The sequence below is a fragment of the Doryrhamphus excisus genome, linkage group LG7 (assembly GCF_037039965.1).
Source record: "Doryrhamphus excisus strain RoL-2023G ecotype Guam linkage group LG7, RoL_Dexc_Guam_v1.1, whole genome shotgun sequence".
In the NCBI taxonomy this organism is placed as follows: Eukaryota; Metazoa; Chordata; class Actinopteri; order Syngnathiformes; family Syngnathidae; genus Doryrhamphus; species Doryrhamphus excisus.
The window spans coordinates 23,167,925-23,181,378 of NC_136363.1; the positions used below are offsets into that span (position 1 = coordinate 23,167,925).

At 50.4% G+C, this 13,454-nt stretch overlaps 2 protein-coding genes across 3 annotated transcripts; one reads left to right on the forward strand and one right to left on the reverse strand.

Annotated features, from left to right (window-relative positions):
• Positions 1 to 79: 79 nt before the first annotated feature.
• Positions 80 to 13,435, reverse strand: trpc1 (transient receptor potential cation channel, subfamily C, member 1). Of its 2 annotated transcripts, none has more exons than XM_078792520.1 (13): positions 13,197 to 13,435; positions 7,170 to 7,324; positions 5,406 to 5,507; positions 5,134 to 5,336; positions 4,841 to 4,972; positions 4,571 to 4,766; positions 4,097 to 4,433; positions 2,334 to 2,473; positions 2,099 to 2,248; positions 968 to 1,152; positions 701 to 902; positions 429 to 623; positions 80 to 361 (listed from the first exon to the last, which is right to left on the reverse strand). In XM_078792520.1, exons 1-13 carry the CDS (start codon positions 13,396 to 13,398, stop codon positions 134 to 136), a joined length of 2,427 nt encoding a protein of 808 aa, XP_078648646.1. In that variant the 5' UTR covers positions 13,399 to 13,435; the 3' UTR covers positions 80 to 133. The 2 variants fall into 2 exon arrangements, with proteins under 2 accessions (XP_078648646.1, XP_057916051.1); XM_058060068.2 differs by lacking the exon at positions 13,197 to 13,435 and adding an exon at positions 8,321 to 8,992 and having other exon boundaries at positions 81 to 361.
• chst2b (carbohydrate (N-acetylglucosamine-6-O) sulfotransferase 2b) lies at positions 9,658 to 12,655 on the forward strand. Its single transcript, XM_058060082.2, has one exon. The coding sequence runs from the start codon at positions 10,109 to 10,111 to the stop codon at positions 11,504 to 11,506; it is 1,398 nt and encodes a 465-aa protein (XP_057916065.1). The 5' UTR covers positions 9,658 to 10,108; the 3' UTR covers positions 11,507 to 12,655.
• Positions 13,436 to 13,454: the final 19 nt, after the last annotated feature.

The window sequence follows — 13,454 nt, forward strand, 5'->3', positions numbered from 1 at the left end:
GTATTTATTGACGATATTAGTGTTGAAAAGAATATCTTTAGAAAAGCTGGGGGGGCGGAAGGGGGGGGTCACCAAGAAGAGAATAAATGCAGACGCGAGCGGGGGGGGGGGGGGGGGGGGCAGGGGGGCCGGTTCAGCTCCTCGGGTAGAACATGGCATATTTGGAGGTGCGGAAGCCCAGCAGGTCCCTCATCTCGTTGCGGAACTTGGAGAGGTCCTGTCGCAGGTCGTTGAGGTTCTCCACGGTGGCCTGGTCGGTGCTCTGCATCTTCTGGCGCGTGGACGTCAGGTAGCGGTGGACCAGGCAGCACATGATCTTCTGGTAGTTCTCGTCCCGCTTCTGCTTGAGGTTCTTCCACTCCTGCGGGGACAGAAGGCCACAAAGGACCGCCATCTATCTGTGGCACGCATGCACGGGAAGCGCTCACCTTCAGGCTGTTCTGCCTCTTGACCCGGCCCTTGGACGTGTGCGAGCAGATCCACTTGCTCATGCTGGTCAGCAGGTAGCACACGGTCTTGGGGGAGGGCAGGATGTTGAAGGGAGGCGGGAGCGTGCACTTGTCGTCGAAGTAGCTCAGCCACAGCTTGGCTCGGGCGAACTTCCACTCCTTGTCCTCGTGATTCTGCCGCCAAAGAGGAGCGGGACTCAGCTTCCGTGTGGGCCGCCAAGAACGTTGAGGAGGTGAGAAGGTCCACTTACGGCGATCTGTCTGAAGCTTTTGTGCAGCATGGCCACCAGCAGCTTGGTGAGAACAATCACCACCACGATGTTGTAGGTCCCGATGATCATGGCGCCCACGAAGGAGCGCAGCTCTTCCGTGTAGCTGATGCGCGTGACGAAGAGCGCCACGTGGGCCAGCGAGAAGATGTACCAGAAGAGGGCGTAGCAGGTGCCCATGAAGCTGTGGAGGAGGACAAAGACGTGGGTGAAGACGTGGGTGAAGATCACGGCGGTCCTCAGACGCACCTGTGGAAGGCGTCGTTGCTCTGCTGCTGGCAGAAGATGCCCTGGCAGTCGCTGGGCGGGTTCTTTTCCGGGTCTTTCCGGTCCTTTCCGTAGAGCTGGGTCAGTCCGATGGTGAAGGAGAAGAGGACCAGCAGGAAGAGGCCCAAGAACTTCCCAAACTCCTGCAGCATCTGACCCATGGAGATCTGGCGACGAGTTCATCACAGTCAACAATGCTAAACACGCTAAGCTAGCAGCCGAAGCTACGCCGTCCAACCTGGCTTTGGTTTCCTGTCATTTTCTTTCTTTTAGTCTCGCTTTTTCTACTTCCTGCCACGTACTTCCTGCCACTTACATGGCAACCCCCCTCCGTTCCATCTCAGCAGCAAGGACCTCCGTCCACTCCTCCTTTGCCGCTATTGGCATGCATAAACATGATATACATCTATATCTATATATCTATATCTATATCTATATATATCTTGGCATGAAGGCCACCACACATAGATCACAGTCCTGTGGGGAACACGGCTGGATCTCCTTGACAAGCAATAATGTTTTATATTTACGGTACGCAGAGGGCCGTCTGCCAAAATGGCCCCCATCTTCATAGCCCCCCCCCCCGCCTCCCTGAGGGAAAACATGAAAAAGGAGATGCTATTTTGGGCGTGAAGGACAAGCCAGTATTTCAAGATGGATGCCAACTGTTCGGCGGGAAGCAGAGAAGCGGCCATGACGGAGCCCCTCCCATCAGGTTCACGGTACATGCGTGCTTCTCTTGTCTCGGCACGGTCCGGCATGGTGGCCTTTCTCATGTTTGTTCGGCGCTGTGGCGCTCGACGACTCTGTGGTCCTAAAATGGCGCCCGCGGCCCACAATGCATTGTGTGAACTTAGGATGTTAACCAAAAGGCGGGCTAACCGGGGCGGATGTTAACCGAGGATGTTATCCATCAGATGGATGAAGTAAAGCAGTGAGCTGCGTGGAACGAAGACGGGCTAGAGAGGAGAAGACGAGAAGATGTCGGCGCGGCGGCGTGGGCTTCCTAAAAGGTGTCATATGAAAGGTGTTGATGAGGATTGCGTAACACTCGGTGGAGATGTTCTTCCCCAGCTTTGTCCTCCTCCCACGCGCCGTGGCCTGGTGTCCTACCTGCAGCGGGCCCAGGATGGAGCTGGTGGTGTACATGAAGAACAGACGCAAATAGCTCAGCACGTTGGCGAAGGCAAACAGGCCTTCGGCCACCAGGATGGGATGGAAGGCGTCCCAGTTCTTCCTCTCCGTGTCCTCCACGTTCTTGAACTGCAAAGACCACATCGACGCTACGTGAAGAAAGGCCAGTGCTCACCTTCACCTTCACCTTCATCCGAGGTCAGGCTGCCGGTACCTTGCTGTGGGCCACGATCTTGAGGGCAAAGGTCGCCAGGTAAAGGGAATTCATCACGAAGCTCAGCTGGTTCCTGGACTCGTCCAGGAAGTCCTCCAGACCTTCGTACCACAGACGCTTCACGTCCGACCAAACCATTCCTGCAGCACACACAACGCTCACGGGCTGAGCGTACCAAAGTATACGCAAGTATACGCAAGTATACACAAGTATACACAAGTATACACAAGTATACACAAGTATTGTTATTGTATGCTACTATTATAGTTTATAGAAATAATACACGTGAATGTTATTTATGATTCTCTACAGTATTATTGATCATAGTTGTAGTATTTGTATGCTACTATTATAGTTTATATAAAATAATACACGTGAATGTTATTTATTATTCTCTAGTAGTATTATTGATCATAGTTGTAGTATTTGTATGCTACTATTATAGTTTATAGAAATAATACACGTGAATGTTATTTATGATTCTCTAGTAGTATTATTGATCATAGTTGTAGTATTTGTATGCTACTATTATAGTTTATATAAAATAATACACGTGAATGTTATTTATGATTCTCTATAGTATTATTGATCATAGTTGTAGTATTTGTATGCTACTATTATAGTTTATATAAAATAATACACGTGAATGTTATTTATGATTCTCTATAGTATTATTGATCATAGTTGTTGTATTTGTATGCTACTATTATAGTTTATATAAAATAATACACGTGAATGTTATTTATTATTCTCTAGTAGTATTATTGATCATAGTTGTAGTATTTGTATGCTACTATTATAGTTTATAGAAATAATACACGTGAATGTTATTTATGATTCTCTAGTAGTATTATTGATCATAGTTGTAGTATTTGTATGCTACTATTATAGTTTATATAAAATAATACACGTGAATGTTATTTATGATTCTCTAGTAGTATTATTGATCATAGTTGTAGTATTTGTATGCTACTATTATAGTTTATAGAAATAATACACGTGAATGTTATTTATGATTCTCTAGTAGTATTATTGATCATAGTTGTAGTATTTGTATGCTACTATTATAGTTTATATAAAATAATACACGTGAATGTTATTTATGATTCTCTATAGTATTATTGATCATAGTTGTAGTATTTGTATGCTACTATTATAGTTTATATAAAATAATACACGTGAATGTTATTTATGATTCTCTATAGTATTATTGATCATAGTTGTAGTATTTGTATGCTACTATTATAGTTTATATAAAATAATACACGTGAATGTTATTTATGATTCTCTATAGTATTATTGATCATAGTTGTAGTATTTGTATGCTACTATTATAGTTTATATAAAATAATACACGTGAATGTTATTGATGATTCTCTAGTAGTATTATTGATCATAGTTGTAGTATTTGTATGCTACTATTATAGTTTATATAAAATAATACACGAGTGTTATTTATGATTCTCTAGTAGTATTATTGATCATAGTTGTAGTATTTGTATGCTACTATTATAGTTTATATAAAATAATACACGTGTGTTATTGATGATTCTCTACAACGATCATGGCAACTAAACGACCTCTAAAGGTCAACCTCGCCAAAGAGGACCAAACTTGATGATCTTGCGTCCTGGTGAAGATCTGAGGACATGGTGACCATGACAGGATGTACCAGGACGTACTCGACCGTACTACCAAATGGCGTATTTACCGTACGTGGTGTATACGTAAAGGGAGTCCCCCGAGGGCCGCGTTCCACCCACCTACGATCCAGAGGATGAGCAGGTAATCGATCATCTCCAGCGCGGGGCCCATGGTGTTCTTCTTGCCCTCGTTGTAGACCAGCGAGTAGAGGTTGAGCAGCAGCAGGAAGGTGAAGTAGGAGGCGCTGTGGATGATGAACTTGACGAAGGGCGTGTGGATGATCTGGCCCACGCGAGAGCGCGGCACCAGCAGGTAGCACGCCGACAGCAGCGGCCACAGCGCCGCCACGCTCAGCACGGTGGAGATCTTCAGGCACGTGTGCTTGCGCCGGTAGCTGGCCGTCTCGCCGAACCACACCGTGTTGAGGAACTGCTGGCAGTTGGACTGGGCCACAAACTGAAAGGCAACGAGGAACGCTCTTTGATGCTCCTCAGCATCTCTGGACTCGCCGTCATGCAAGGCAGCTTTGGCAGCGCTGAGGATTCATCCTACCTTGCTGCTGCATCATGCGGGACCTTCGGCGCACGACTCACCTCCTTCTGGTTGTACTTGATGGCCAGCTTGAGGCGGCTGAGGTTCATGCGCTCCTCCAGGAGCCCCCGCTTGTCCACCAGGTCCTCGCTGGACGTGTGGTTGAGGATGACCTCCAGCTCTCGGGAGTTACGAGCCTGAGCCAGCAGGTCCTTGGCGAACATCTTGCACTGCTTTGCCAGCTCCTCGTAGTCGTTCCTGCACACGCCAGAACGCCGTTTAGGACGCCGGCCCGGCTCGGACAACGGGGGCGGGGAAACGCGCGGCGGCACCTGAACTCCACCTCCACCAGGCTCAGCTCCTTCAGGTCTGTGCTCAGCTCGAAGGCCCTGAGGATGGGGTCCTCCTCCGTCAGCATGATGAGCGAGGGGCTGGCCAGGCAGCGGTAGATGTCCAGACGGAACCTAAACGCAGAAGAAGAACACGTGAGGCCGGATGGGACGCTGGGAAGCATACCTGGGCATAAGCATGAGATTTTATGTATAGATGATGTAATAGATGATGTATAGATGATGTAATCGATGATGTAATAGATGATGTAATAGATGATGTACAGATGTCCTACCGGGAATGTCGCAGGCTGTCCTTCTTGTTCTTGGCGTTGCAGAGCGTGCACTCGCAGCCGACGGCGTGCGGCCTGGGGAGGGAGATGTCCTGCTTGAGGAGCATGGTGAGGATCTCGTAGTTGTTCCTGTGCGCCGCCAGGATGACGGGGGCCACGTCCATGGTGGTGGAGTACTCCGGGTTCTGGATGCGCTGCATGAGCTTCTGCGAGGAGGAGGCCGAGCATGAGGACGCGCTTTCATGGAAGACGTGAGCACGTGAGCGGAGACCTACGGCCATGGAGGGCTTGGACGAGCGCTTGGGTCTGTGGTTGAGGAGGATGTCCACGGCCCCCACCACCTCCGAGTCGATGGCCACCAGCAAGGCGTCGGTGGCCTGCACGCAAACGCAAAGTCAAGCAAGCAGTCGGCCTGAAGGCATCTTCCTTACAGTGAAGAAAATAAGTATTTGAACACCCTGCTATTTTGCTATTTCTCCCACTTAGAAATCATGGAGGGGTCTGAAATTTTCATCGTAGGTGCATGTCCACTGTGAGAGAGATAAACTAAAAAGAAAAATCCAGAAATCACAATGCATGATTTTTTAACAATTTATTTGTGTGATACAGCTGCTAATAAGTATTTGAACACCTGAGAAAATGAATGTTAATATTTGGTACAGTAGCCTTTGTTTGCTATTACAGAGGTCAAACGTTTCCTGTAGTTTTTCACCAGGTTTGCACACACTGCAGGAGGGATCTTGGCCCACTCCTCCACACAGATCTTCTCTAGATCAGTCAGGTTTCTGGGCTGTCGCTGAGAAACACGGAGTTTGAGCTCCCTCCAAAGATTTTCGATTGGGTTCAGGTCTGGAGACTGGCTGGGCCATGCTAGAACCTTGATATGCTTCTTACGGAGCCACTCCTTGGTTTTCCTGGCTGTGTGCTTCGGGTCGTTGTCGTGTTGGAAGACCCAGCCACGACCCATCTTCAATGCTCTGACAGAGGGAAGGAGGTTGTTCCCCAAAATCTCACAATACACGGCCCCAGTCATCCTCTCTTTAATGCAGTGCACTCGTCCTGTCCCATGTGCAGAAAAACACCCCCAAAGCATGATGCTACCACCCCCATGCTTCACAGTAGGGATGGTGTTCTTCGGATTGTACTCTTCATTCTTCTTCCTCCAAACACGCTTATTGGAATTATGACCAAAAAGTTCTATTTTGGTCTCATCTGACCATAAAACTTTCTCCCATGACTCCTCTGTATCATCCAAATGGTCATATGCAAACTTAAGACGGGCCTTGACATGTGCTGGTTTAAGCAGGGGAACCTTTCGTGCCATGCATGATTTCCCATCATGACGTCTTAGTGTATTACCTACAGTAACCTTGGAAACGGTGGTCCCAGCTCTTTTCAGGTCATTGACCAAGTCCTGTCGTGTAGTTCTGGGCTGATTCCTCACCTTTCTTAGAATCATTGAGACCCCACGAGGTGATATCTTGCATGGGGCTCCACTCCGATTGAGATTGACCGTCATGTTTAGCTTCTTCCATTTTCTAATGATAGCTCCAACAGTGGACCTTTTTTCACCAAGCTGCTTGGTAATTGCTCCGTAGCCCTTTCCAGCCTTGTGGAGGTGTACAATTTTGTCTCTGGTGTCTTTGGACAGCTCTTTGGTCTTCGCCATGTTACAAGTTAAAGTCTTACTGATTGTATGGGGTGGACAGGTGTCTTTATGCAGCTAACGACCTCAAACAGGTGCATCTGATTCAGGATGATACATGGAGTGCAGGTGGACTTCTAATGGGCAGACTAACAGGTCTTTCAGGGTCAGAATTCTAGATGATACACAGGTGTTCAAATACTTATTTGCAGCTGTATCACACAAATAAATTGTTAAAAAATCATGCATTGTGATTTCTGGATTTTTCTTTTTAGTTTATCTCTCTCACAGTGGACATGCACCTACGATGAAAATTTCAGACCCCTCCATGATTTCTAAGTGGGAGAAATAGCAAAATAGCAGGGTGTTCAAATACTTATTTTCTTCACTGTACCTGGCAGCCGTGCTCCAGCAGGAGCTGCAGGATGTCCAGGTTCTCGTTCTCGATGGCGATGGTGATGGCGTCTCGGCCCAGCACGTCCACGCTGTTGACGTTGAGCTCGCCGTGTCGGTTCTCGTCCAGCAGCTTCTTCACCATGTAGTAGTCGCCTGACAACACGGGGGGGAACGTTTACAGGAACGTCTCCCTCACAGGACTTTATATGGTCACCGTGGCCTACTTCTTCAGCAAGCCTCCTCCTGCTCCTCCTCCTCCTCCTCCTCCTCATACCTCAGCCACAGGAACGTGACAAAAGTATCGGGACAGCAGATTATCGCAGCTGCAGGAAGGACTTCCACACCAAGCTCATCCAAGCATGAAGCTCCCAGCTTGTCTTGCTGAGATGAAGATGTTTCAAGCCGATACGAGCAGACTGCCAGCCGTACTTTGCCCCCCCCCCCACTTTCTGAGGTGAAGCAGACTAAACGTCTCCTGTTTTACGGCACTTGATTTCTCTTAGCTAAATGTTGCCATGGTGACCAAGATGATGGTAGGAATATTTATGGAATATTTATAATATTCCATTCCTAACAAGGACTGCCTTTCATCAGCATGGGAAAAGCTTTGGAACCTTCTGATTGGCTAGCTAGTTGCAGTTGAAGGCCACACCGCAAACGTGAGCCCAAGACATCAGGAGAAGGTGGAGCTCCACACGACTGCTTCATCCTTGGCGGCATCGTGAAGGTGCCGCTCGCTCAGGAAGGGGAGGGGCTCCGCGTCCCAGAGATGAACTTATTTTGAAAATAAGTTGAAATGAAGCAAAGATCTTGTGAGGACCACATGGCCAGAGATCCTCAAGGAGAAGAGTCAACACGTCAATGTGCGAGGAGCACCCCAGCGCTGAAGAACGGGGATGTTCTGCTGCAGGAGGAACCGGTGGACTCGATGGCACCACGGATGGCATCAAGAAGAGAGAAGGTGATGGAGGAATCTGTGAAGCAGCCTCTAAGAAGCGGGGGCGGACCCCTGAGGCCAACATGTCCCCTCAAAGGGTGGACACGTTCTTCCACACCAAACTCATCCACACATGGTTCCTGAAAGACGACTCTTTATGGACTGGGGAAGTGGTAAGGATGTGTGAAGTCCAGCACGAAACCAGAACCCACCTTTCTCGCAGGCCAGCAGGAAGAGCTTCTCGTCCAGGGTGGTCTCCTCCTTCACCTCCCTCACGTCCTTCAGGGCCAGGAATTTATCCGGGGAGGAGGCGTCGGTGCCCTGGTAGAGCGCGGCCATGACGACGGAGAGCGAGCAGGGCCAAACACTGAGGTGCATCCCAGCATCACCGGAGAAAGCCCGCCGCGCACGGCAGCCTTTTGTCTTGTGGCGGCACCGTCGCGATGTCAGACAAAGATCATCTATTTGGTGTGCTCGCTCACCCGGGGAAGACGAAACCTGCCGTGAAAGCTGCCGATCCGCTCGAGGAAGACCACGACTCGACCGTCAGTGGAGATCTGTGCGGTCCTGATGCTGATGATGGCGAGGATCCCACTGCGCATGTCTGCTTCTTGAGCTCGTCATTACGTAACTGCTGGTCTCCACTGCAGCTTTTTAGCACATAAAAGGGGAGGTCGAGCGCGGGCAACCAGCCACAACATTCGGTACAGCAAGGTGCAGGTGTTCCTAATAAAGTGTCCAGTGGGGTGTTTGTGTCCACTTCGTGTCGACATGCAATGCTCGGTGGTTGGACGCCCACGATGAACGTACCTGCGTGGACAGTGCTTGTCCATGACATGGAGCACTTCCTCCAGCGACCAGCAGAGGGCAGTAAACACCAAGTAAACACCCGACATCCTGCATGTCTTCTCCCACTAAAGGACGGAATCAAATGTTTGCCACAGAAGACGACACCACTAAACAACGACAGCGTGGCCGTGGACAAGACATTTAGACCCGAAGACCTTCATTCCACTCAACCAAGGGGGCCTCCTGCTCCCCTTCACGCCAGCAGGGGGAGCCATGTTGATTATCATCAATCGATTAATAAGAGATGACTGCTATTTCTCCTGGTAATGTTCTTCAATATTTGCCATATATGAATGACTGGTGCACCAGTGGTTCTCTTGATAAAGGCAGAACTGGGATTTCATTAGACGGGGCCAATTGTACCTCGGGAGTCCAATGTATCGATCTGGACTTATCGATTATTGACTTTTGCCATAAAAGCCCACGACGTAAGACACAGAAGAAGCACCAGCAAAGACGTCTGCTCTATTCCGGGACCACTCTTCAATCTATTAGTCTTTCCGGTACATTAGGGAAACGTTTGATTGTCCAAAAGCCCGAAGTAGCTTCAAAGGAAGACAAGCTATCCTAGACATAAAGAACCATCAACCACTCCAGCGCATTCGGCAGTCACGAGCCGGGCAGGAAACTGACAGCGAGCTCGGCCAATAGCGCGGCTGGTTGCTGCGTGACGTCATCGAGCGGACCAATAGCGCGGCTCGGTGGGCGGCTCGAGCGCTTAGCTTGGCGTTGAATGTGTCTAGTGTTTTAGAGAGAGCGGCCAGGAGAGGAAGACGAAGAAAAGAGGCGTCAACAAAGCAAACGCCGCTTACCGCAGATGCGATTCTTCCCCGGGCGAGCTCCGAGCCGAGCTCCGAGCCTCCGCGCCACACCGGCGGACTATTTGGCTGTCTGGGATGCACGAGCACGGCGCATTTTTGGGGGGGCTGCGTCCCGCGGCGGGGGCGCTCCGGCAGGACAAACATGGGCGTCTGTGACAACGATGTAGCCTCCATCCCCGTCGCTCCCCTGCACCGCTCTCCGCTCTCCTCCGTCGTTGCCATGAAGACGCCCGACGGCACAGCCCGGGCTGGAATTTGAAGCGGCAACAATTACATAATCCAATCACCCCCGTCATCCCACATATTGCACCCGTCCATGTGAGCGCACAGATGAGAGGCAAACAGTACCATCCACCTCTCAAGCTGACGGCGCCCTGGGAGAAGGATGCTGGCTTCGGGAGGAAGCTCAAGACCTACAGGAACCATACCAAGATCATAGCGCAGCCCGGCATCGTGATGAAGGTGCTGCGCAGGAAGAGGATGGTGCTCTTCATGGCCTACTTCCTGCTGCTGGTGCTCACCATGCTCAACCTGGCCAACTACAAGTGGACCAAGGAGCCTCAGCCGTGCGGCCACCAGATGAGGAGCGCCAGCTACCAGGGCAGGTCGGACCTCCGCTTCCTCTACAGACCCTCGCTGGCCAAGAAGAGGCAGCTCATCTACGTCCTGACCACCTGGAGGTCGGGCTCGTCCTTCTTCGGGGAGCTTTTCAACCAAAACCCGGAGGTGTTCTTCCTCTACGAGCCCATGTGGCACATCTGGCAGAAGCTGTACCCGGGGGACGCCGTGTCCCTGCAGGGGGCGGCCAGGGACATGCTGAGCTCCTTGTACCGCTGCGACCTGTCCGTCTTTCAGCTCTACAACAGCCCCGGGGGCAAGAATTTCACCTCGCTGGGGCTGTTTGGGGCCACCCTCAACAAAGTGGTGTGCTCCTTCCCGCTGTGCTCGGCCTACAGGAAGGAGGTGGTGGGCATGGTGGACGATAAGGTGTGCAAAAAGTGTCCGCCCCAAAGCCTCCGACTGCTGGAGGACGAGTGCCTCAAGTACCACACGGTGGTCATTAAAGGGGTGCGCATCCTGGACGTCAACGTGCTGGCGCCCCTCATGGAGGACCCGTCCTTGGATCTGAAGGTGATTCATCTGGTGCGAGATCCGCGGGCGGTGGCCAACTCCAGGATCAAGTCCCGTCACGGCCTCATCCGGGAGAACCTGCAGGTGGTCCGCAGCAGAGACCCCAAACTCCGCCGGATCCCTTTTGTGGACCCCGGGCACAAAGCCAACAAGAAGGACGGCTCAGACTACCACTCCATCGGCGCCATGGAGGTCATCTGCGACCGCACCTCCAGGACTCTGAGGACGGCCTTGAACCCGCCCGGGTGGCTGAAGGGGAAGTACATGGCGGTGCGCTACGAGGACCTGGTGGACAACCCGGTCAAGACCCTGCGCAACGTCTACCGCTTCGCCAACCTGACCGCCAACCACGACATCGAGTCGTTTGCCCTCAACATGACCAGCGGCTCCAGCTCCTCCTCCAAGCCCTTCATCGTCTCGTCCCGGAACGCCACCCAGGCCGCCAGCGCGTGGAGGACGGTGCTTAGCATCCAGCAGATCAAGCAGGTGGAGGACTACTGCCATCATTCCATGTCCGTGCTGGGCTACGAGCGGGTCCGCACGGCCGGGGAGGCCAAGGACCTGAGCAAGTCGCTGCTGACGCACTCCAAACTGTGAAGACCAAAGACTCCATCTTGCAAGCTTTAGCGTCGGAGGAGCGCCTCACGCCACATGGAATGTATCACCTTCACCTTTTTCTACTGCGCCGTTCATCTCGCTCCTTCCTTTTGAATGTCGCAACTCAAAGATCTTTTCAGTGTCCATGTTGTCTGTAACCGTGAAACCAGTGGACGGAAGGAAATGCTAATGCTAACGAAAGATCAAGTCAGAGACAATCAGTCGATGGTTTTTTATCCGGCGTGGACAACGTCCTCCTCATTGTTGATGTAAGCGTGTGTTCCCTCGCTCACGTGACGGAAACATGGAGTAAACAAGCTATGAGTTTACTACGCTTTGGCTTGGTATCGATTTGGACCCCGAGAGAGCGCTAAGTGACATTTAACACCGGGCTGATCTTTGCAGGAGAAGACCTGAGCTCGGTCCACTTGCTCTGACTCTGCAGGGGTGTGATGTTCATTACAGCTTTGTTATTACAACCAGCGTTTATGGATTATTGACCGATCGCATCTTCTGGGGGGGGTGTCCCAGCTTGTTCCCATGGGGGCCGCACATGAAAAAAAACACATCGAATGGATCAGTCTTCTATCGCTATGCTAACAAGTTCAAATATTCCAATATTGTATGGGGGGGGCAGCGCCCGGACCCCACAACCCCCCCCAAGAAGGGCAGTTGATTTGAAATCTATTTTCTATAAAGCATATCAACCGGCGCTTTATCAGCAGCCGCCGCGCTTCTTGATTTTTACACTTTGGCCTGGGGGCCATTTGTGGCCCGCGCCACACGCTAGAAATGAACTCAACCAAAAGACAACGGAAAGAAAGAGCAAAAGATGTAGTAGATGGTAATAATAATAATAATAATAATAATAATCAGTGTCCTAAATACATATCCACTTTTGACTAAACAACCTAAATGCCCCCATATTTCTTAACGTTTCCATGTGCAACCCCAGCTGGAGAAGGTTTGGACACGCCCGCTGGAAGACCAAACGGGAACCAAAAGTACCGGTTGACATGACACATTTCAACTATATATCCACATGTATATACATATACACGTTACATACATGTGGCCCCCACAGACATGTGCCAACATCTATTCTGCTGTCTTTGATGGAAGTCTGTGACTAGTGGAGCCGTCGCCTCCCAGTTGCCCCCCCCCCCCCAAAAAAAAAGCTGCAAAGCTGGAGGAGGCTTTGGGTCTTTTCAGGTTCTTTCCAGCAACACTTGTGGTATTTTTAGGAAGCTGGAAATGTTTGCTTTTTCCCGTGAAGGCAGCAAATAGCCCCAGGCCAGACGTGGCAGCCCCCGCCTGAAAGGGATAGCGGGGGCAACGAGTCAGCTGTGGGCGTCGTGCTCGTCACCACATCATCCGCACCGGAAAAGCTGTCGGTTCCGCACTTCCTCCTCTGACAAATGTTCCTGACATCGCTTCAATGGATGACCAGAAAGGATCAATAACTTCATATCAATACTTCATATACGGCTGACTTATCTTTTCTTATCAAGACTTGGCTAGCATGCGTAGCCTATAGCCTTTATTCACCAAGACCGAGCGAGGTAAAAAGTTCTTCAATGCGCCTAGTGTGGACATAAACATCATAGTACTATATAGTACACACTACATACAATACAGTACATGAACAAATACTACAAACATGTAAAAGAACACATCACATCATCCGTACCTGCCGTGAAGTAGCTGGAGGGATGGTCCCAATGGGCCAGTCCAGGGTGTACCCTGCCCCTCGCCCAAGTCAGCTGGGATAGGCTCCAGCATACCCCCGTCACCCTAGACAGGACAAGACGTATAGAAAATGGATGGATGGTCCAAGTGGGCTTGCTTGAAAAATAGGCAGACTGGATGTATGTATATATGTATGTATGCATATACGTATGTATGCATATATGTATGTATTGTACGTGTGTAGAACCGCTTGCCTTTC